Raw genomic sequence first — 21,880 nt, 5'->3', positions numbered from 1 at the left:
TGCTAACCGATCCAGAACCTGTGCTACTTAATACTAAAGGGACAAAAGTATTTTTAGCTACACAACCATCATCAGACATTAAAGTAAAATAATAATTTGTAATGGGGACTTAATAATAGCACACTGGGCACGTTGATTATGGTTAAAATGTTTATTAAAAAAAATATGGAAAAAAAGAACCACGCCGACAAACTAACAGCCAGACAAGTCATTTTATTGCATTGAAACAAATAGTATACCATTTTGTGTTAGTAGTGTTAACATTTATTTTTTCCACTCGGACAAAATGTAGTGTTTTCATTCAATAAAATGAACGGATAAAATAATCTGCTAGATATCACGAATTTAAGAACAATTTCCTGAAATAAGGTACTTTTTTTTTAAATGCACAATACTTTCAGTCCTGTTGTCATGCAGAACACTAAGTGTTAGTTTCCAAGCCATATGGCAACATAAACGAGAAGTTTACAAGCCACTGTTTTGTTGTGATATTTTAGATAGCATGCATCAATTTCACAAAGACATCCGAGGCCAACGAGGAAGATGTGTAAAGCAGCAAGTTTACACTGGTATACAAAGCACATATTCAAAAATTCTACAGTGTAAACACTCATTAAAAATGAAGATGAACCTCAGAAAACAGCGGAAACTTTAAAGAAAAATTGCTCGTCTGCAGCTGCAATGAAGAGATCTCTAGCCTTACATACACTTTGTCTGGCAAAGCGAATCTCCTATGGAAAGATAGCAATGCAAAGCGGAGTAAGCTAAAAACAAAACAAAACAGGATCACAATTCTTATTCACTTTATATACAACAAATATATATTTCAAATCTGACTGTTTGAATTTTCCTCTCATTAACTAAATAGTAGAGGGAATATAATGCCATTTTATATAAAACATCAGGAGATTTTGTATTGCAAGAAAGTAAGGGGAAAACAGAAAATCACACTTATGTACAGTTTGTTGCATTAATAATAAGATTTCCAGGACAATAAAAAGGTGCCAGTCTGTTGATCAAAATCAACATAAATCCTGTAACTTATAACCTTCGAAGCACTGCTTGTTTAAAAAAAAAAAAAAAAAGCAAGCTTCGAAGGAACAGAATATGCAGCCATGTTTAAATACTCAGTTACATCCCCTCTTTAAAATAATCTTGGAAGATTATGATCTCCTATACTGAAAGTGGCTTATTCAGTACTGATGCAAGCTGTCGCCTCATAAATCAAAATTCAGAGCAGTTTTCTGAGAGAAAGAAAGGGGGGATACAATTTTCTCAGTAGTCAAAGAGGACTGACTGCCTGCCTGTTATCAGTTCGTCTGTGAAGACAGAGTTAAAGTTCGTTTACGTCATGATTCACGTCACAGTAGGTTTGCTTAAAGCTTGTTGGCTGGAGGCACTGAGAAACAACAGACCACATCTGCCGTGCGGGCAAGCCCTGGCCTGACTCTAAAAGAAGAAAAGAAAACAATACATCTTGCTTATTGTGTCAAATTATAAGCTTTCTATACTCATTTGTATTCAATGAGCATTTCTAGTCATTATCTATCATTTCTCTCCTTTGGTCCCTATTATCTAACCATAGAATTTAAAAGGCGGCATATATATATATTATTATAAAACATTTGTTTAAATGTACTGCAGACCAAAAGACAGTAAACACATAAACACAGCCTACCAAAATGATATTAAGTTCTTGTGCAGAACTCTCTAAAGAAACCAAAGAAATCTTCGCAATCCACACCGACACACCGAGAAGCCATAGCACTCACTAAAACTGATGACAAATGACATCTCCTGTACATTAAACTAAAGTGTGGGTGGGATCCAGATACTGAAATACAGTGCACTTTCAGTCAATTCTGAATCACACTAGCGTAAGACATTGTTAACAGCAACATTTATGAGTAATAAGGCAATGTGTGAAATTTGATGGTGCAAAGCATTGGAAGCGTTGAATTTTGAAAACGTTGATTACCCACCCAACTAACTCGCATCAGTTGAAAATGTATAATATCAATCATCATCTCGGAGGATAATACAAGTATCAGCCTGACCGTGAAATCCGTTTCGCGGCAAACCCCCCCCCCCAAAAAAACAAACAAAAAAAAACCAAAAAAAAAAAAAACTCTACTACTAATGAAGGCAAAACAGAAGGCAAGAAAACATTACATATTCGTGTGTTTGTTCATTATAATACATCACTTTGTATTCATGTTTTTAGCTTATAACAGTGTATATCCGATGGGTTTATCACCCATATATTTCCAGACCATAATACAAAGCACCACACCCACATCTGTGTAAACTAAAGATGATTCTCATCAATAAGTGCATAGTTCCACTGATATCTCCCTGTTTCAACAGTTATTTGTGAACTGTAAATCACATGTGAGAGGACTTGAGCTTCAGTCCTGTAGCTGTCTCAAAGCAGGTAAGATTAAACCAATGGTGGAACAGCAGAAGACATGAACAATTAAAACTGCTCCTTTCCTAAAAGGTACTTATAAAGTATTTTCAGGTGCCATTATAAAGTTTGAAGCTGTGCTGCATTCAGTTTTTCTCTGTAGTGAGAAGTGAGTAAAGCTTACATCACCAAAAGAAAGAAAGGAAGAAAGAAAGGTAAGCACACTAAACACAGGAAATGCCATTTGGAAATGCCCATCACACAAAGTCACAGATCAGACACCGGGTCTCCAGAGGGTGCATATATAGTATGGTAGAAAGAGGAGAGGTATGAACAAATCATTTGAGGAATTTTGCTGCCATGATAGAAATATTTTGATTTATAAATATACAGATTTATATTCATAATCCAAGGACGAGAAAATAACAAGACACATTTCTACGTGTTTGGCATAAACGTCAGAAAATGACTTATTAACTGCTGCTGTCGAAATGCAACAATCATGTAGTGCTACATCAGAAGGGATACTTAGCTAGACTATGTGGCTTAGCCTTGCGATACATGACACTGGTAACAGTAATGATGAAAATAGTTTCACATTAAACCCCCTGACCTGGCGACTAGTACTGAGAGAGAGATGATCTCATGGTTTTGTTGATGACAGCAGGTTTGTGAGCCAGGATGCTGCTGAAGACGACAGCTGTCGTTTCTCCCCTGTATTCTCCTCTCCATCCGGGAGAAGGAATTGAGTGGAAGCAACAGAGGTAGGGGATCCCAGTGAAGGTGCCAGGCTGCCCATTTCTGCAGCATCCACGGGGGAGTCCAACTGCCAGGAGCCCTGGGGCTTGTAGCCGCCAGAACAGGCAGCCTGTGGCTCTAGGAAAGACTCGGGTGAAGGCAGATCCATGTCATCACTTGGGGCTCTAGGTTGCATCTGAGGTCGATAGCCTCCTCCTCCATAGCTGACCAACCGATCAAGCTGGGGTTGGTGGCACTCGGAAGAACCCTGTGGATCCAGCTGGAGGACCAAAGAAGACCCTGAGGTCTGGATCCCTGTGTATGTCACATCGGTGTGAGCTGAACTCATAGACGATATAGAAGAAGCAGACGAGTCTGGGAAACGTGGCCTTATGGGACGCTCATCTACCATTTGGTTATAGTAGCGTAATGACGTTGGTTCATCTGTGTCAACTGACTCATCTCCTATTCCCTGCCCTGCATCATCTTCATCTTCCTCAGGAATGGCAACAAGCATATCTTTAATACAATCATACTCAGGTGTTTCTACAACACACACCATGCTGTGGGGAGATGGCTTCACGTCCAATGGACCCTGAAAGAGACAGAGTCAGTTAAATATAGTTTCACAAGACAGCATAAAAAAATAACACATAAAAAACAGGGAATGAGCTTTTGTAATCACAAAGGAAGCACAAGGAAGTTTCTAAGGATCATACTGGATTAAGCTAATACTGTACCCGTGTCCTGGGCCAATCACTGGGAAGCTTGGGCTCTGGAATATCTGGATAGAATGCCTTCTTTACCCTGGTAGGAGCAGAATTTTAATTTTAACATTTAGAATATCAAGTGCCTGAATAATAATAAAAAAAAAATTAAAAAAAAGATGCTCTGCATTGCTGCCTTGAATTATAAAATCATCTCTTGCATACATGCAAACAAGAGAGAAAGACTAGCAAAAATAGCAGCACAACAGTCTTACCACTTCCTTTTCTTGTAGCAAGTGAAAGTGACGATGGCCAGTAATAAAGTTACAAGCCCCAAAGAAGTCAAGATCTCCAAGATGAGCCAATCAGCTGTCAGGATAGGACAAAGAGTATTAGAAATGCTACACTACCAATTTACCTACATCTAAGTACAAATTACGCTATCGATACATATATACATACACACATAGATGCATGCATCATACATGAGAATCTTTAATAATGCTGACAGACTGACATAATAAATAAAACTAGATATTTACGTACTGTAGGGCTCTATTGTTACAGTGGCAGTGGTGCCTGTGTTCTCCCCTGCTGCAGTGTAGGCCTTGACAGTAAATTTGAAGGTCCCCTTAATGAAACCCTTTGCGAAATCCTTTGCTGTGTAGCTCATCGTTTCTGGATCAGACACATTCTCTGTTCAAAGGGTAATGAACGAGTAAGGAGAGAAAAGAAGAAGAAAAGTATTAACCAGAAGCAAAATGCACACATTGTGATGAACTGCAAAATCATAATTATTCATGATCTTTGTCCTTTTAAAGTATCGTACTGTAACAGTTTTATTGGTTAAACAGGAGGAGAATCATAAATATACCTAGTAGTTTGAACTGGTAACCAGTGCTGTTGTAAATATTGTAGCCCAGGAGGAAGCCTCTTCTGTTCACCAGTGGAATCTCTTTCCAGGTGAGAAGAATATCAGCGTTCTGCTGACTGGCTGACAGAGTCAAAGCAACAGAAGGGACTGTGGAAACCACAAAAGGTGGGAAAAGGTTGGAGGAGCATGGCGAGAAGGAGAAAAGTTGTCCGCGATTAAAACACACAGCGCCATTTTTTTTGTTTATTTGCTTGTTTGTTTTTTAAAGATAAGCTTTCAGTGTGCAGCGGTATCCCTACCCAGCTCCTGCGTGTATCCCTGCCAGCGCTTCAACAGTTCCCTGGCATCTGAGGAGCAGCTGTACAAGGACAAGTTGTATCTCACACCTGGCTGGAACGTAGCTGATGACAGAGAAACAGATTATTGTGCGTTATGCAACACAATTTAAAATTCGACAGCCCTTTTCAGTGGAGTTATTTGAGGTCACTGAGGTTGTTGTAAGCTGAAAATCATCTTAATATCTTAAACCTCTTTCTGACGCGTACTCTCTCCTGTTAATCTGAATGTGACCTCTCCATATCAGAATGCACGCTCTGACCACTTTTCCATAAACCTCGAGCCAAGCACATTTTACGCAAACATTTTTAGCACAAGAGTGACTACTTGCAGTCACAAGACTGCAACTGCACGGGTGTCCCTCCAACATCTTGAGTTTCCCAGCTCATTAAAACATATCAGTGTTTTGGAGAATGCCTAAACAAACCTTTGCCACGAGATACATGCTTTCAGTCACAGTACCAGTGACAGGTCAGATTAGCAAGTTAACAATTCATCACATAGTTGCAGCTTCCCGAATCCATCAGTAACAAAGTTTGAGAGTTGTGTATCTAGCACAAGCGCAGTAACTTTAACAAATTATCCTGCAAGAGACACAGAGACAAGATTGATTGCAAGCAAACACTTGATGTGTAATTCACTTCAATCAGGTGAGCAATTACATACAGTTAGATTTTAATAATTGCCAACACATAATAATACAACACATAATACTGTAGTAACACTGTAGTAATACTGTCAGTAATTTTGCCTCCTATCAATGCTGTTGGCTGTTTTGAATGGAGCTATGAGGAACGTTAGTATAAAAATGGCTCATCTCTGAAAACTAGAAAACAGCAATATTATCTATTCCGTGTCTGAAAAGACCTGAAATTACTATACACAGTCAAGAATAATACTAACAGAAAGACAACAAAGTTTGTACCAACAATCAAAACACATACAGCACAGTGATAAAATCCACTGAAATCAATGCTCCGTTTTCACAGGCTGACAGTTGTTGCATACCTGACTCAATGGAAACATTAGTGGTTCCAGCAGGCAACTTAATCCACTCTACAGGGCAGTCTTGTGGGCAGAAGGCATCAAGCCACTCTACCACATATCCACAGGTGGCATTGGCATTGTTTTCCCAGAACAGGGGAAAACCTTGGTCTGTATAAACTATCCTGGGCGCAGCAAGGGGTTCCACACCTGGAAGGATGAAAACAAGCTTAGCAATGTAGAAGCCACATCTATTCACTGTTTCTACACAACAGAGTGCTACTTTAGGGTTTCAACAACGACGCATGTTATACGAGTGAAAGCAGACGCTAAAACACCAGTAAGTTCTCCTTAGAAGCTGCCAGCAATGTCACATTAGGTCAAGTGTGCTGTTGAAATATAAGATAAACATCTCACACACACACACTCTCCCTCCACTTTCACATACTTGTCAAATGTACTCTTGCAGGTGGAGAAGATCCCGCATCATTCCTTGCAGTTACTTTTGCTACGACGCTGCCGTTATTGCTGAAGAAAGCGATTTCTGTGAGGTTGACTGGCATGGACCAATTATTCGGTGGCAAGGTTACAGCCGGCGCAAGTGCTCGATTTTCTTCAGGACTCCAAAGGAAAACTTCATATTGTGTCAGTTTACCGTGGCTCTGTCTTCGTGTTAGAGGCTAAAGGAGATCAGGAAAGAAATTATATTAAATCGCTTTCTTCTTATTGGGGTACATTTCATGGTACGTTAAACAGTGACCTGTGTCAAAGAAACAGGATAACGAATGAAAATGCACATGTTACTTGTCTGTGCATTATAGCTGTAGTCAACATGATGAATCTGTGCTCTTTCCAATTATACATGCATAAAGCAAATTGTCTATAATGACCATGTAAATCTAAAACAGCTCAAGTCAAAGATGAAAAAAAAAAGAAAAAAAAAGGACACATTACCTTCCAAACAACCTTCCCGGTGTTATCTGTGTTCAACCATATCCAAGCATCTGGGGTATCGGGAACTGAGAAAAGTCAAAAACATACAAACGTTATGTTACATTTCAGAGACTCTAGTCCTATAGAAATGAGGACTTCAAATATCCAGTATTTAGCAACAAATTTACTTCCTAGATTTCCTTAAAGTTGAATTAATTCAGGCAGACACCCAACAATTAATCACTAAAAAATTACTGATTGATAAAATTAGGAAATAATAAACACTTGCATCCCTAATTCTGCCAAAATAAGCAACACCACAAATAAATAATTTACCATAGGTTTTAGTTTTGAAGGAAGACAGTTTGCTCCAGTTTCCCCACTTCCAGAAATTCTGCTGGGCACCGCAGCGGACTTTAACACTGTAGTGCTCATCAGGATACAGGTCCGACAGAAACACAGACCTCAGACCCACACCAGAGAAAACACGCTGGAAACAGACATTCGATTTTATAAGCACGAATGAGAGAACATCCTACATGACCTCGCATTTCTTGAGGGCAATGTGGTAGGATGCAGTCCTAGAAGAATCAAAGTGATGATGTCTGACATATTGCACAACATACACAAGCGCAGACTTCTCACCTTTATTAGTTTTTCGTCCTCTGTTGCGGTGATCTCAACCTGGCAGACAAGTGCCAAGGAAGAATAACTGTCGTACTTCCAATCCCACGACAAAGAGGCATTCCAGGCATCGGCAACGACGCTCAGCAGATCTGGCGCCACTGGACACACTGAGGAGGAAGAAAGATTCAACAACATCAGAAAAGGAAAAAAGTATTTTTTATATATTTTTGATTTCTATATGTCTGTTTTACCAGAAGAGTATGTGCAGTGATGGAGAGAAGCTAAGGTTGAGCCACCTACCTCGGTGACTGAGTTCAGCAGTGTCCGTGAGGCTGTACTGACCGAGAAGATTCTTAGCTACCAGTGTCCAGTTACCCTCCCATGTGTCTAAAGTACAGGTTGCTTCTTTCTGTCCCACATCTTGGTTGACCTCACTGCAGTCCCTAAAAAAAAAAAAAAAAAGGCACAAAAAATTAGATTTGCTGTAAGTATAGCAATTCACAATAAAATGTAATCACTTCAAATTGTCTTTCTAACATATAGAAAAGGCACAGAATGAAAAACATTTTGGCCAGCGTTCAAGCTATTCCTGTAAAAGGCTTGGAAGTGTGCCAATCTGCTATCACATGGACTCAGAGGCAAGTGGTCTCTTTGCCTAAGTGTTTTATATTTCTCGTGTTCCTCTCCCAGTAGTTTTTTTTTCCCGTACAAAAAAAAGGATTTTTAGAGAAAGGCAGAGGAACTGTCATAAATAATATAAACACATTGTTCAAATACAAACTAAGTGTGACCCGATGATGGCTAAAAGCAAAGTCTTGGACATAAAAGCTGAAAGGGCTTTCACATCTAATTTTGTAAAACAATCTTCTGTTTTCTTTCCATCCTGGGTTCATAGCATTTTTATCTGGAAGAAAACTGCTGGCACGGTACTGTGGAGAGCATCATCGCAGCTCTTCACTGAAAAAGTTCTGCCTATAATCATGCAGGTAATGCCAGTTGATGAGCAGCACACGTGTACATTTTATATATGTTATTCTTGCCTGAGGAGAGAGGTTTAAGGCACTGCAGTTGGACCCTTTTGCTTCTGTGACCTACTGGACAAATCATTTTTGTGCTCACACTGGATAAAAAGCTTTAGGTGGCAAAAAAGAAACATCCAACATGCGGTTTGGACAGGTTTGGACGGATGTAGGATTGTTTGAAAAATACAGGTAAAGGTTCCCTGTAATGTCCATGTATTCTAGAACCTGCAGATGTTTTCTGTGAATGAGTGATTGTACAGTTCTACTGTTCCCTCTTGTGAGTGAGACTGCGTACCTGTTGTTCACAAAGTAGCGAGTTCCTCGTTGACTGCCATACAAGTGAGTGTCTCGTCCTTTACCCCACTGGCACACAGCTGATCTTAAGTCATGAGTCTCACATTTAAAATCAATGGGCAGTGGTGGATCTGGGGATGTGGGCAAAAAAAAAAATAAAATAAAAAATCTCAGTCACATTTTTAGAGTTGTAAATATTAAAAGATATAAATGAATGTATTTTTCTGCCATGCCCAAAACATTAACCCAGATTAGATCTAAACATATTTCAAACGTGTTTATCTTACATCCAACAAACACAACGGCTCCATACAGTTTTTCCTTGTCTTCTGGCAAACAAAGCATGTTGCTCCCTGACTGGCGAGAGGCCACCAGATTAAACACTGTAGTGGAATAGGTCCGCCTGCTCAGTCGTGTCACGCTCGTGGTGTTCCCGTCGTACTTTAGCTTATCTAAGACCAGCCCTTCATCCAAAATGCAACAGAAGGTGATGTTGGCCCCCACAGGTAAAACTTTGTCCTGGGGAAATACCTTAACTCTCTGCTCACTATTGGGGTGATCATTTCCTGAAATAGAAAACAGATCGAGAAAGAATAAAAAAAAAATTGAGTTAAGAGAGTAGTAAGGTGTAAAAAGACACTGATATGCACAAGGCAAATATTTTAGGAGGTATACATTTTAAAAGAATGAGGCCTTAATGAGAACATGCCAACAGGATACTAACTGGGTACTTAGATCTTCATCTTCTCTTTCTCTCTCTGTTCCCTCTGCTCGTCTGATTACAATGGGAGGGAGGGCCTTTAGCTGCTCTGCCCCTCGACTTTGGAATTCCCTACCCCCGGACCTCAGAAATATTAGTTCATTCTCTCTTTTTAAGTCCACCCTCAAAACTCATCTGTTTAAAATTGCCTATTCTTAAATTTCTGTATGTTTTAACTTTTATCTTCTATTTTTATCATTGTGTATATTTCCAGTTTTTATCTGTTGTACAGTGTCCTTGGGTGCTTTGAAAGGCGCTATTTAAATAAAATGTATTATTATTATTATTAATATTACTTACGTTTTAACTAATTACTGATGGTCTATAATATACATCCGTGCCACTGACCTTGAAGTGTCTCAGTCTGACTCCATTCACTTGTAGTGTGCCCATCTCTTGAGCGGATTTTGACTGACAGGGAGGTACACTCCAGGGGGTTAACTGAAGTCCACGTCCACTGGTGCAGACCACTCACCTTATTCACTGTCGGAGAGACTGTCTCCTACAGAACATACACAGAATGCACAGTTCAAACAAGTAACTGGTGAAATATTGCGACCGTCATAGAGAAGAAATCACCTACTTAGTGCACACAAAACCTAAAGTTCACGTAAAATCAAAGCAATCACTACAGGAAAATATGCAGCACAAGATGACGATTCCCTTTTGAAAAAAAAAAAAATACTATACAAATACCAAAGATGATTTTCAAAACAATGTTACCAGTACAGCAAATCTTCCTACACTCATAATTACTACAATTGCTTTAAAATTCCATGACAAAACAAGTTCGTAGAAAATGAAGTGCTCTTACATAGAAGACAGTTTCATTGAATTCAGTTCTTAGAATGATGAGGTCAAAGGTCGTCGCGCCTCCTCCCAACCAGGATATGGAGAGTTCCTGTGTGTACCAGTTAGGAGACAGCGTCACCCGCTGAGGTACTGTAAGGCCTGGGGGGGAAAAAAATCCCATCAGGGTTTAGTGATTATAGGACACACAGTTTAACTCTAAATGGCTTCTTAGAATTAAAGAAACCTTCAACATTAGATGAGTTCAGCAGAGCAGAATATCCGATTTATTAAAGTTAAGGTTTCCTTCACGTGTTTCAGTTCTTACCAGTATCTGCATGAGTGTGTGAAGTCGAAAACCCCAGGACAATCCACAGGAGCCAGACAAAGCCACTGCTAATAAGCTTTGAGGTGGGAGTAAGACTTAAGTGAGCCATTTTTATCTACTGGCCAAGCGTCCGCTTACAGATCCTGATGAAGTGATGGTCCTCTTCACTACACTACCGTGTTAAAACATCCTGAGAGGCAAAACCTATACAGAGGAAGGCCTGTGGAAAAACCCAGAAGGACAGAGTTCAAAACAACGATAAATGTATCATGTTAAAACATAGATATTATTAAAAAAAGAAAATAACAGCCTGGCTGTGAAAAAAAATAATGCTAATGACCGAGAGTTACTTGGGGACACTGTGAAGCTGTCCGGGTTGAAGTCATGTAAACATAATGTTTTTTCCATGAAAATATTCTGGCACGCAGTGTTTTTAAGAAATGTTCTTTAGGTTTGTTTCTGACACTGCTGGGTTCCCTGGGGACCAATGTGTTGAACTGACTTCAATTTTTGCAATACCTCACTGCAAGCTGCCATTCTTATGTTACTTCTTGCCAAAGCCAGATGTACAACTGCCAAGAAAAGTCAACCGTAAGGAGAAAAAAAAAAAAAAAAAAAAAAAACCAAAAACTTCGCCGTGGCAGCTGTTTAAGCACACACATCACACACACTGGTTATGAAAACCCTCCTGTTCCTGGTATTTGGATTATCCTGTACTTGTCCTCCTCTTAAAGGTCCTAGTTTTTTATTTTTTCTAAGCCGTTTTGGAGGGTTTTGATTTAACACTGCTCCTATCAACCGGACTTATGAACAATCAGAAAGATACAGACAAACTGGATACAAAGACAACTGTGGCACCAGCATTGCAGGTTCTTTTGGCTGCCGGACGTATCTGCATGTTTGATTTGGCACAGACTTTATGCCTGACGCCCTTCCTGACACAAACCTCCCACTTACCCAGGCTTGGAACCGGCACTACCAGTACACTAGCTTTGAACGCCCCAAGGCTGACTCTGTGTCTCCTCCCGGTTTCGAAATGAGGATCTTTTGCACACGTTATCCACAGCACCATACAGCCCCACAGCTGTGGGTCAGACAAGACAAGAACATGTATGCCATGCAGCTGGAACTTTTTGTGCATTTAACAGGTGCTCTACATATAATCTTGCATTGCTTGACCCTACAGATTAAAGCCACTGACTAAAATCATTGTGCAATATAAAAGATTGATGTAGCTATGGCAACATTACCAGTTAGTCCTGTCTTGAGGCTTTGAGCTGAGCTTTGTGGGCATTACGACTTAGCCACTGTGGGCCAATGTGTGCTCACACAAAGTGAGTTATGAATCAGAAAGCAGGTCCACCCTAAAGTACGCCCTACTTTATCCCCTTTTTTATTCTAACAATTTAATAAATGATCTTTAGGTTGTATTAAATAAAACTTTAAACTACGGGCTGAGACTATAAAACCACTGGGGAGGTATTTACTGAGATCATGGATAAAATGAGCCAACGGGTCATTTTTCCATTCATCTCTATACAAACAGACAGACCTCCAACCTATGTCCAACTTTTATATATAGTCTATGATAGATGAGCACATTTAACTATTCCTACCAGGACTTTGGGTTAATTGAAAGTAATGTAAGCTGAGTAGACACACTTGCATGTAAAGGCAGCTGGCAGCAGTGTAGATCGAGCTGAAGATAACTGGTACAACAACGCAGAGCTATCTTTTCCAGGGAAATATCAAGCCAACCATTTATTTTCACTAAATGGAATGTCAGAGTGTATTCAATTCTAATGTCAACAAAACTCCTTCCACAGGTACTGCCAGTCAAAAATCTGTACCACCTCGGCCTGCTCACCGTCTGTTTGGCTGCCCTCTAAAACCACACAAATCGTTCACAGCTGTTATGGTAAACCACAGCTGCACTCAAATACTCTGCAACTTTTTGGGATTTTGAATTCTACTTTTTTATTTTTTTGTTAAATTGTGTAATACATTACATTTCAGTTTGACCCCTGACCTCCCTGTAACTTACAGGACTTCACTGTTGCCAACTTAGCAGCTTTGTTAATAGATCTGGCAAGCGTTCCTAGTCCCTATTGAAAAATTGACAGCGGTGCTGTCATCAAGAGTGATGTTCACATCCCCATTGCACTCTACCAGGCTCAGAGCAGACACAGGCCTGCGCTGCAGAGTACGACACATTCTGCTGCTTCTAAATTTGTCTTTGAGTGACGATTTTCTTTTTCTCAGCTAATCAGACATGAATCTTTCCACCCACTGACCAAAGCTTATTGTAGATTGCTATCAAATATGCAAGTACATAAATTGGTATTCTAGATAGCTCTACAGCAAACAGCTTATTCATTCTGCTAGATAAAACTGCCAGTTTGTCTGGCAGAAGCAGCTTAAGAAGAATGAGACAGGCATTTATCATTTCACAACATGTGAGAACAAAAATATTTTTTGCACCCTCTTTAAAATATGATTAAATACATAAAAATACTTGCAAACATAAACTTTAAGTCGTGACTCATGTATGGTGTACATTGGGTGCCTGATTTTCTTCTAAAGTTAGATAATTTAACACAAAATGTGTCGCAGTGCACAGGGACGGAATAATCGAGTCTTAACCCCGATGAACCTGCATGTGGTTGTGTACGCATATAAATCTCAGTTCTTGTGTTTTGAACCATCACTGACATTTGCAGTTCATCTGGTTTCCCTCGAGATAGGCTGGGGCAGGCCTCAAACGTCTCTTTAGCTTGACAAAAACACGCCTCTGAAAAACAACCAAGCCCTTTGCAGCAATAACGTGACATGTTTCAAATAGATGAGCAAACAATTCCTGCCAAAACCTTAAGCCTCGTTGCCAAATAAGTGATCCTATCAGTACTCCATAGTCAAGTCAAGTCAAGTCAAGTCAAGTTTATTTATAGAGCACATTTAAAAACAACCAAGGCTGACCAAAGTGCTGTACAGTAAATACAGATAAAAATACAATAGAACACAATTTCGTAATAACACCTCGCTGATAAAAATAAAATAAAAATATATAAAACAAATAAATTAAACCTTTCTAAAAGCCAATGAAAAGAGGTGAGTTTTAAGAGCGGTTTTAAAAGTTTCTAGGCTTTTGGAGACATAGTGACATTGAGTATGACCGTGCAGCATCATGCGGATATATTTTTAGATGGCTGTTTCATTAATTCATGACGTGGCCCACTGCAAACTTTGCAAATACCACAAGAGTACGAGAGCTACTGGATTTCATAACTCTTTTGTGTCAAGGACAGATTCAACATAAGATAAGAAAAAGATTCTATTTATCCTGGCAGAGGGAATAAATTAGAACAAATTTATAATCTGCTTCAAATCTTGAAAGCCTTGTGTTTGTTTCTTAACACTACAGTTCTTTGTTAAAGCTATAGGCTATGGCAGTCATTAACTGAAACATCAATCTACACAGTAGACCAGCAGTCAGTGGATTTAAAGATCAGTTTTTTTCTTTTGACTCCTAAAGTAGTTACAGATATCTTCATGTTTGTTTGTTGGCTGTGATTTAGACATGACACGTGAATAAATAAACCTCGCGGTCATCGATCTAGCTCTTTCTGCATGCATAGCAATTGCATTTTCCTTTCTAAGCAGCTGCTTCTTCTGCATTCAAAAAGCACACTAAACCCAGCAGTATTAATGTGATTTATTTAATGGGACTTTCTGCAGAGCTGGCTATAGCAGTTCAAAAATCTTCTGTTTTTTTCCTGCCATTAAAGTGCACTTCACATGAAATTCAGAGGAACTGTTCAATATAAATACAGCTGAGTGGAGTCAGTCTATTACACATTTTTGTGCTTGCACCAAAACAACAGTTTTATTCCATGTTTTGTGGTTTCCCACGTGAGAGGGCATTCTCCTTTCTTTGAGGATTATTTTTCCAAATTTTCACACCACGTTGAAATGTTTTACAAGCCCCAACACAATTCTTTGAGCCTCATGGTACAAGACAAAAACAACAGCAATTTCTCTTTTTAAACAGGCTGCACTGATGGGAAGTGAGGGCATGGGGGGGGGGGGGTGTCTGTACATTCTGGGAAATCTCATCCAAGAAACTGATAGCTAAAAATGCACATCAGCACACAAATCAATACCTCTCTGCTGAGCTCTGGCTCTTGTCTTTGGAGCAGTGATGAATGTGACCACAAACAACAAAAACCACAAGGATGTTGTTACTTAAAAACTAAGCCTAAACCTCATCTGTATGCCTGCAGTAACCCTATTTTAGGAAAGCGCAGACTCACCTCAAAGACAACACCGTGACTTCAAGCTTGCCACCTCTTTCCACACCACAGTTTGCTCCCGGCTGTATATGCAGCTGCGTAAAGAGGCTCTGAAAAGCCATGAAGATTGTCCAGGTATACTCCCACGCAAAACACCACAGGCAGGACTGACTGTCAAATGAAGCTAACATTTCTAAGAATCCAAAATACAGGAGAGATGTACTCCAGTTACTGGTACTTTAGGGACTGCGCCATAAACACAGTTACTGGCATGTCCATGGCAAGAATCAGTACATCTATGTATACATGAGAGCCCATCTGGGAATTTACATGCGGCGTCTGACGAGCTGTAGATTGTAAGTGATCTGTGATTATAGCAAATGACAAATGTTTGTCCACAGAGACCTATTAGAACTTGGCGATTACTAACTGATACTACTAACTGTAGTGGCCTTGATAGGTCAAAAGCACTGCAACGTAGCAAAACACACAAAAAAAGAAAAGTGCTGCAAAAGCAAGCAAAACAGAACTGATTAAAACACAACAGAAAGAGAAAAAACATAGAAAAGCTCATAAAAAGCCTCACAAAACACAAAGGAAGTGTTTTTGGGGAGATAAGCTAACAGTCATAGCAAACCATGCAAATAAAACACAAATTAACTTGCATCATTTTCTCCCTCACAGCAGAATTAGTATGTTTTGGGCTAATTTCCATTCTTTTTTTTTGTGTATTTTGCAGCAATTTTCTATTTGCTGGTGTTTTTCTAAGTTGCAGTGTGTTTGATCTTTCAGGGCCACCATAACTGACTCTTTTAACTCTAGTGTCAAACTAAAACACAAGAACTGAGAAAAGTATGAAGATAAACTGTTATTGCTATGTGATTCTTATTGATGCTACAATCAAGGCCAGGAGACAAAATAAAACTGAAAACTAAACTGAAAAAGAAGACAGAGACAGAATTACCTGTGCTTGGACAGAAACACCTCAAAATATTACAAAATTCTTATTGTCTATATACATAAATATTATGATGAATTACACTTTAATCTGCCTCAGGCAATGGGAGATACTTTGTGGTTGTGTGATTTCTGCCCTTGTTCATTTGCACAAATGACCTTACAAATACAGACTGGAAAGAGCAATGAGGCCCTGTGACTGATAGTATTATCTTTAGCCAAATGTGGAGGCAATCTTTGCGTCTGTTCCAGCCTGCAGTCAGCAGAGCTGTCATTGCTTTTTAATACAGCGGGACCAAAGAAATGAACAATCAGTGAAACACAAGCCATTGTATTTGAGCCTGCGCCTCTATCCACACCACCACACTGTGCAGCTGTGTAAAGCCACGTTTAGGGGAAAGCCATGGAAAATATCCAAGTGTACTTCAAACACCCATTTCCCATGTCTAGTGCTTCAGGGAGTTCACAAGTCACAAATAATACAAACAGTTACTGACAGACACAAAGTTAGGTGCTTGTTTTCTCCCAAGGGTTTGTTTGTATGTGTCTTGGCTAGTGCACTTGTCCTTTGCCCAGGGGAGTTAATAATTAAACCTTGTTTTTATTTCATATGACACAAAGTAATAATAAGACTATTATAGTTACAAGTTTCCAGATTCCAACAATATTTTTCCCCACACCAACAGAACATGAGAAATGCTTTTCACAGTAAGAGTAACAGTTATTAATCTGTCTCCTGTAAATGTACCAAAAGACATCCTGACGTTTAAAGATCATATAAAGGGATCGTTGTTCCCACTAGAACTGAGACCAGGACGAAAATAAAAATGAATGAGAGCCAAAGCCAAAATTACACCAAACCACCACTGCTTTAAGCTAAAAAGCAACTACTCAAGCAAAACATTACAAAAAGCTTAGAAAAATACCACACCTACCTAAATAGATGTAACTTTGTTTGATAAACCTTTTATATGCTGCAATGTTTTGTCAGTAAGCATTTTGCCCCAGGTAGCGGACTATATTGCATGAGCTTATCATTTTTATGTCTGCTCATATGTACATACAGATGCATACTATTTGAACAAAAGGCAATCAAAACCTTTGATAAGATTTTCCTTTGCCAAATCCAGGGAAACAGTTGTCTGCCTGTTCTCAGCCTACGCTCAGCAAAGCTGCCATTACTCTGTCATACAGTGACCACTGTGACCAAAGAAGTAAGCACTGAGTGGCTCTATGTAGCTGAGGTGACATTTTGAAACACGAGCTAAAGCTTCAGCTACTTATGTTCGACATTTAAATGGGAAGAGGGGAAGACCGGATGCTTGTTGGAGAATAAGTGAAAACAGGGAAAGTTACCAAATGAATGTCCGTGTGAACTGTCGGTGCTCTGACCTCAGTGGAAAGAAGACATTGAGTCCTCTGTGTGTGTATGTGTGTGTGTGTGTGTGTGTAGCTTTTGGATGTCAACCACAAGGCATTTCCTTCCTTCCTTCCCTATTCCCTGTAGTTCTTTATGGATGAAAATGCTAATCTAAAAAAACAACTGGAAGTGAGTACAGCTCACTTCATATAATTTGTTTTTACATTTTTGCTTCCTAGCTTCTGACTTAAGCCAAATAAACACACACTGTCTACAGCTTAAATCAAGCAAGCCAAAAAGAGAACTATGCAAACTAGCAGTAGGTTAGCTTCTAGCGGAAACAACCAAGTGACCATTTGCAAAGCAAACATACCAACAGGGGACCTATTGTCCTCCCAGTTAGGGGTAGGTGAAACATATTTTTCCAGATTGTTATGGTGTCTGCTGCTTGTATGTCCCATGTTGAGTCATAAAACTACTAGACTACATGATGCAATAATGTATCTATTTTTATTAAATCCATCAGAATTTAATAAAAGTAATGTACGAAGAGGATACAGAAGATAACTCTTATTACTACTACTGAAAAGATGAAGAAGTTAAAAATAACAGGGTGACAGCTTTCTGTTAGGTTTGAACAAATAGATATAAATAAATAAATAAGATGCAACAAGGGATCATTTGCCTCACTTGTCATGTGCAGATACTTTAACACTTAAGAAGGATCGCCTGCTGATTCACTGGCACCTTAACTGTGCGCTGCCTGTATCCCTGCTTTTAGGTGTTACAAATGGTAGGAACTGTTGCCTGTAATATTAAGCAGCTACTGGGTAGGGTATGATAGAGTATGATAAAATACCCACCCAGGGTTTTGTAAGAACATGCTGTATGTTCCCAGATAGGGGATCTCTTTACCTGTCTGTGCATGTTTTTTTATCTGTTCACAGTTTAGTTTCAAAATGAACATGGACCTGTTTTATACCAAGAGACACAAGATAGAGGCGGCAAATGCCCAATCCATACTGCAACACACCGACTACCTGATTAAGAAACTGACTTCTCAATCTGTAAACCATAATCCCATAATTACAAAATATACATTATCACCATACACAGTTCAAATTTGTGGGTCCCAAATACACAGCAAAACAATCAAAAGCTGTAACCGTCATCCATTTATTCGTTTTTAAACTATTATGTGAATTTGTGGCTGATTCAGTTTAACAGACCAGCCCAACTGCACCATCACAGGACGGACAGTTTGCATCATTAGCATTAGCAAGTGAGAAGCATGGGGAATACCGCAACAGCAAACGCATCTTTAAAAACGCACACACTGTAATTATATTAAACTACACGGTAACTAAATATGACCTGTTTTTCATTTCCCTTGACTTCTTAACAATAGTTTTAATGATAATAACAGGGGATAAAGTCAGCCGACAGTCATTGTAAAGTCACTTAGAAGCCACCCACCACACACACGCAGACAGGCCACCGATATTTGGAAAACACTGTTAGCTGGAGTAGCTGCCCTAAACGAACTATCGCTAGCAGGACGTCCGAACACAAATAACAGCGAAATTACCTCTGATGTGACGAGAACTGGTTTTCGTTGATGTTTCGGATATATATTCAATTAATCCTGCTCCTTAATGACGTGATAAATAATTAAAGAGCCACGATATCTTCTCGATCCAGCCCCTGTCCCTGCCGTGCTGTTGGACCGTGCCCAGTGACTCCCGAGTGGGTTGGGATTACTGGAATACAGCGAACCGCGAGTAGACGTCTGGACTAGCCAATAGGATTCTTGTAACCTGCAGTTCACACAGGGAGAGGGCGTTGTCGTGCCGCGTTCAGGACACGCAGGACAAACCTGAGAAAACAATTACTCTATGATAGTACAAAAAACACCAAAAAAACAAACAAACAAAAAAAAAAACCAAATCAGCTTCGATGTTTAGATGTGATGTTATGTGAAATCCCTGTTTTTTCAACTTACAGCAAATTGAATTGATTTATTGTTTATTTATTTTCAATTTGTGCGTGTGTCATGTGGTTCCAAAGACATCCATATAACACTTTTTAAACATTTTGTTTAAACTGATGAAAATGTTTTTGTTGTTGTTTTTTAATACAAAATCAAAAGCCCAACCCTTTTGGGTGTTTTATATTTTTTAAGTAAAAAAATGAAGAATAGAGAGAAAAAGCATATAAAACCAGACTAAACAAAAGAAATATAACCCCCCAAAAAACTGAGTTTTTCTTTTTAAAGTGTACATTTTTTAAGCATTTCTTTTATTTTTCCACAAATTTCAGTCATTTGAAATAATAAGCTAAATGTTGTACTAAAACAAAATTCTTCCACTTATTGTTTCATTCTCTTTGCTTTAGTTAGCTGTTAGATTGGACCAGAGCTTAGTCCAAATAGACTGATTGAACATAGTTTAGAAAAAGGAGACCTTTAGACCTGCAGGGTCAAACAATTCACACTGGATGTCAGGACAAGGTATGAAGCCCAGGAGCTCTCTGTAGACAACTGTGACAGAGCTCTCAGAAGCATAAGGGATGGATAAAGAATGAGAATCCTTTCAGGGATAGTGATGGTAGAATCATGGCATGGGCATGCTTCTCAGCACCAGAGACTGGTTAAAAATAGGAAGCCAGACGCAATCCTTAAAGAAAGTCTTTCCGCCAGAAAACAAATGACCTTTGATTTTTGTGATTGTTAAACTTGACAAAGGTAACCCGAAAGCATACAACCAACGCAACATGGAATTAGTGCTGGCAAAAGTCTCAGATTCGCCCTGCGTGACCCACCGACAAAAGAAAATCATAAATCCCATTCAAACGAGTCAAAAGCAAAAGCAAAACTGTAACGAAATCCAAATGCATTCTAGAAAGTTCTAAAGTGAGAGACTGAAGACTATTGTAAAGTAGTTTTAATTTTCAATACAAAAAAGGAAAAAAAGAAAATCTATTGTTCTGTGCAGACTGATGGACAGAAATGCTGATTTTATCCATTTATCATCACGCAAAGTGTAATAATAAATGTGTATTTTAAGGCAGTGGTATAGAATTATTAAGAATGTAGAAAAACTCTCTCTTCAGTCTGTTCTCTACAAAAACCTGGAAAATAATGTCAAGATCTTGGCGCTGTGGGTGGCACGACACTTCTGGGGGGGGGGGTTTTCTTTTGCAGTCTTCTCACAGTCGATGAAGTTCAGGGAAACCTCTGCTGCCAAAGTCAGTATGACTACCAGATGTTTAATGATGTTGATATGTGTACATTACTGTATAAGGGAGTGTTACGTCCCCCCCGAAGGGGTCTAGGCATGCGAGTGAGGGAACCAGTAACAAATGAGTCCAGAACAGAATGAAAGGAAAACAGACAGGTGTTCTTAGTAAATAACAGTCTTTATTGTAGATAATCATAACATAAGGAGCCAGCAACGCCGTATTACAATAACATGCCAAAAAAAGGGAAAAAAAGGTTGCAACAACAAAGAACACAACAACCAAACAAAAACTCCACGAGGAGGCACTTCCAGGGGCCCACAAGCTCACCCTGTCACTAACAGCAGCTGGCTTTACTGCTGCCAAGGCCCACAAGCCCACACTACTCACGTAAAGCAGCTATACGGCCTGCCTGCCTGCCTGCCTGCCTGCCTGCCTGCCTGCCTGCCTGCCTGCCTGCCTGCCTGCCTGCCTGCCTGCCTGCCTGCCTGCCTGCCTGCCTGCCTGCCTGCCTGCCTGCCTGCCTGCCTGCCTGCCTGCCTGCCTGCCTGCCAAGCAGAGACACCCCCACCCCCTGCTCACAGCTCATCCCCAGCTTATATGACCTCAGAGAGGTGATTGCTGACTGGGCCCAGGTGGTAAATGAGTCCAATGAGCAGCAGCTGTGTCCTGGGGAGAGAGAAGAGCAAGAGAGAGACAGAGGGGTGGAGCAGAAGAGGAGGAGGCGGAGAAAAACACCACGCCCACACAAGGGCAGTATCAGGAGGCCCAGCTAGGGCCGTAACAGGGAGTTAAATTTGCCAAAAGGTTCTAAACAGAACAGGCTGGTTTATGGAAACAGCAGGAAAATTTTTATCTCCTGGTTATTGGTTTGGCAACCTTGGGTGTGGTTCTCGAAATTCCAAGTCTGGAGTTTGAAAATACATTTAGCAAGTGTTTATTCTGTTTACTGCTTTTAATGTGAATATAGAGTGTTTACTGTAAGTTCTTCCCCATCTCCTGTTTCTCCAGCTTCTGTGGATGATGAATCACTGGCACTTCTAATTCATTTACAACTTAGCTTTATCTGCTTTCACCAGTTAGGAAACCACAAATGGATGTTGTTTGGAAAAATGCCACACCATTTTAAATGCTTAAGTATTCAGCCTCTCCCCTCTAAGTAGGCGTTCTTTCCGTCCCTCACTCGCTCTTTCCCTTTGTCTGATTTCAGTGGTAGTTTCAGGTGTGTCAGTGGGTTG

The 21,880-nt window shown here is 39.7% G+C and overlaps 1 protein-coding gene across 1 annotated transcript; it reads right to left on the bottom strand.

The window, feature by feature from the left end:
* Positions 1-198: 198 nt before the first annotated feature.
* Positions 199-19,146, bottom strand: lifra (LIF receptor subunit alpha a). The gene is made up of 18 exons (XM_085294897.1): positions 18,994-19,146; positions 10,800-11,019; positions 10,497-10,633; positions 10,031-10,184; positions 9,210-9,488; positions 8,924-9,053; positions 7,907-8,049; positions 7,625-7,773; positions 7,316-7,469; positions 7,001-7,065; positions 6,495-6,726; positions 6,071-6,256; positions 5,026-5,127; positions 4,727-4,873; positions 4,399-4,548; positions 4,128-4,221; positions 3,886-3,952; positions 199-3,740 (listed from the first exon to the last, which is right to left on the bottom strand). Exons 2-18 carry the CDS (start codon positions 10,906-10,908, stop codon positions 3,051-3,053), a joined length of 2,988 nt encoding a protein of 995 aa, XP_085151023.1. The 5' UTR covers positions 10,909-11,019; positions 18,994-19,146; the 3' UTR covers positions 199-3,050.
* Positions 19,147-21,880: the final 2,734 nt, after the last annotated feature.

Source organism: Mchenga conophoros, linkage group LG12 (genome assembly GCF_057382185.1).
Source record: "Mchenga conophoros isolate Kocher_MC1m ecotype Shallow Benthic linkage group LG12, M_conophoros_male_GT1.1, whole genome shotgun sequence".
In the NCBI taxonomy this organism is placed as follows: domain Eukaryota; kingdom Metazoa; phylum Chordata; class Actinopteri; order Cichliformes; family Cichlidae; genus Mchenga; species Mchenga conophoros.
This window is presented reverse-complemented; position numbering and strand designations above follow the sequence as displayed.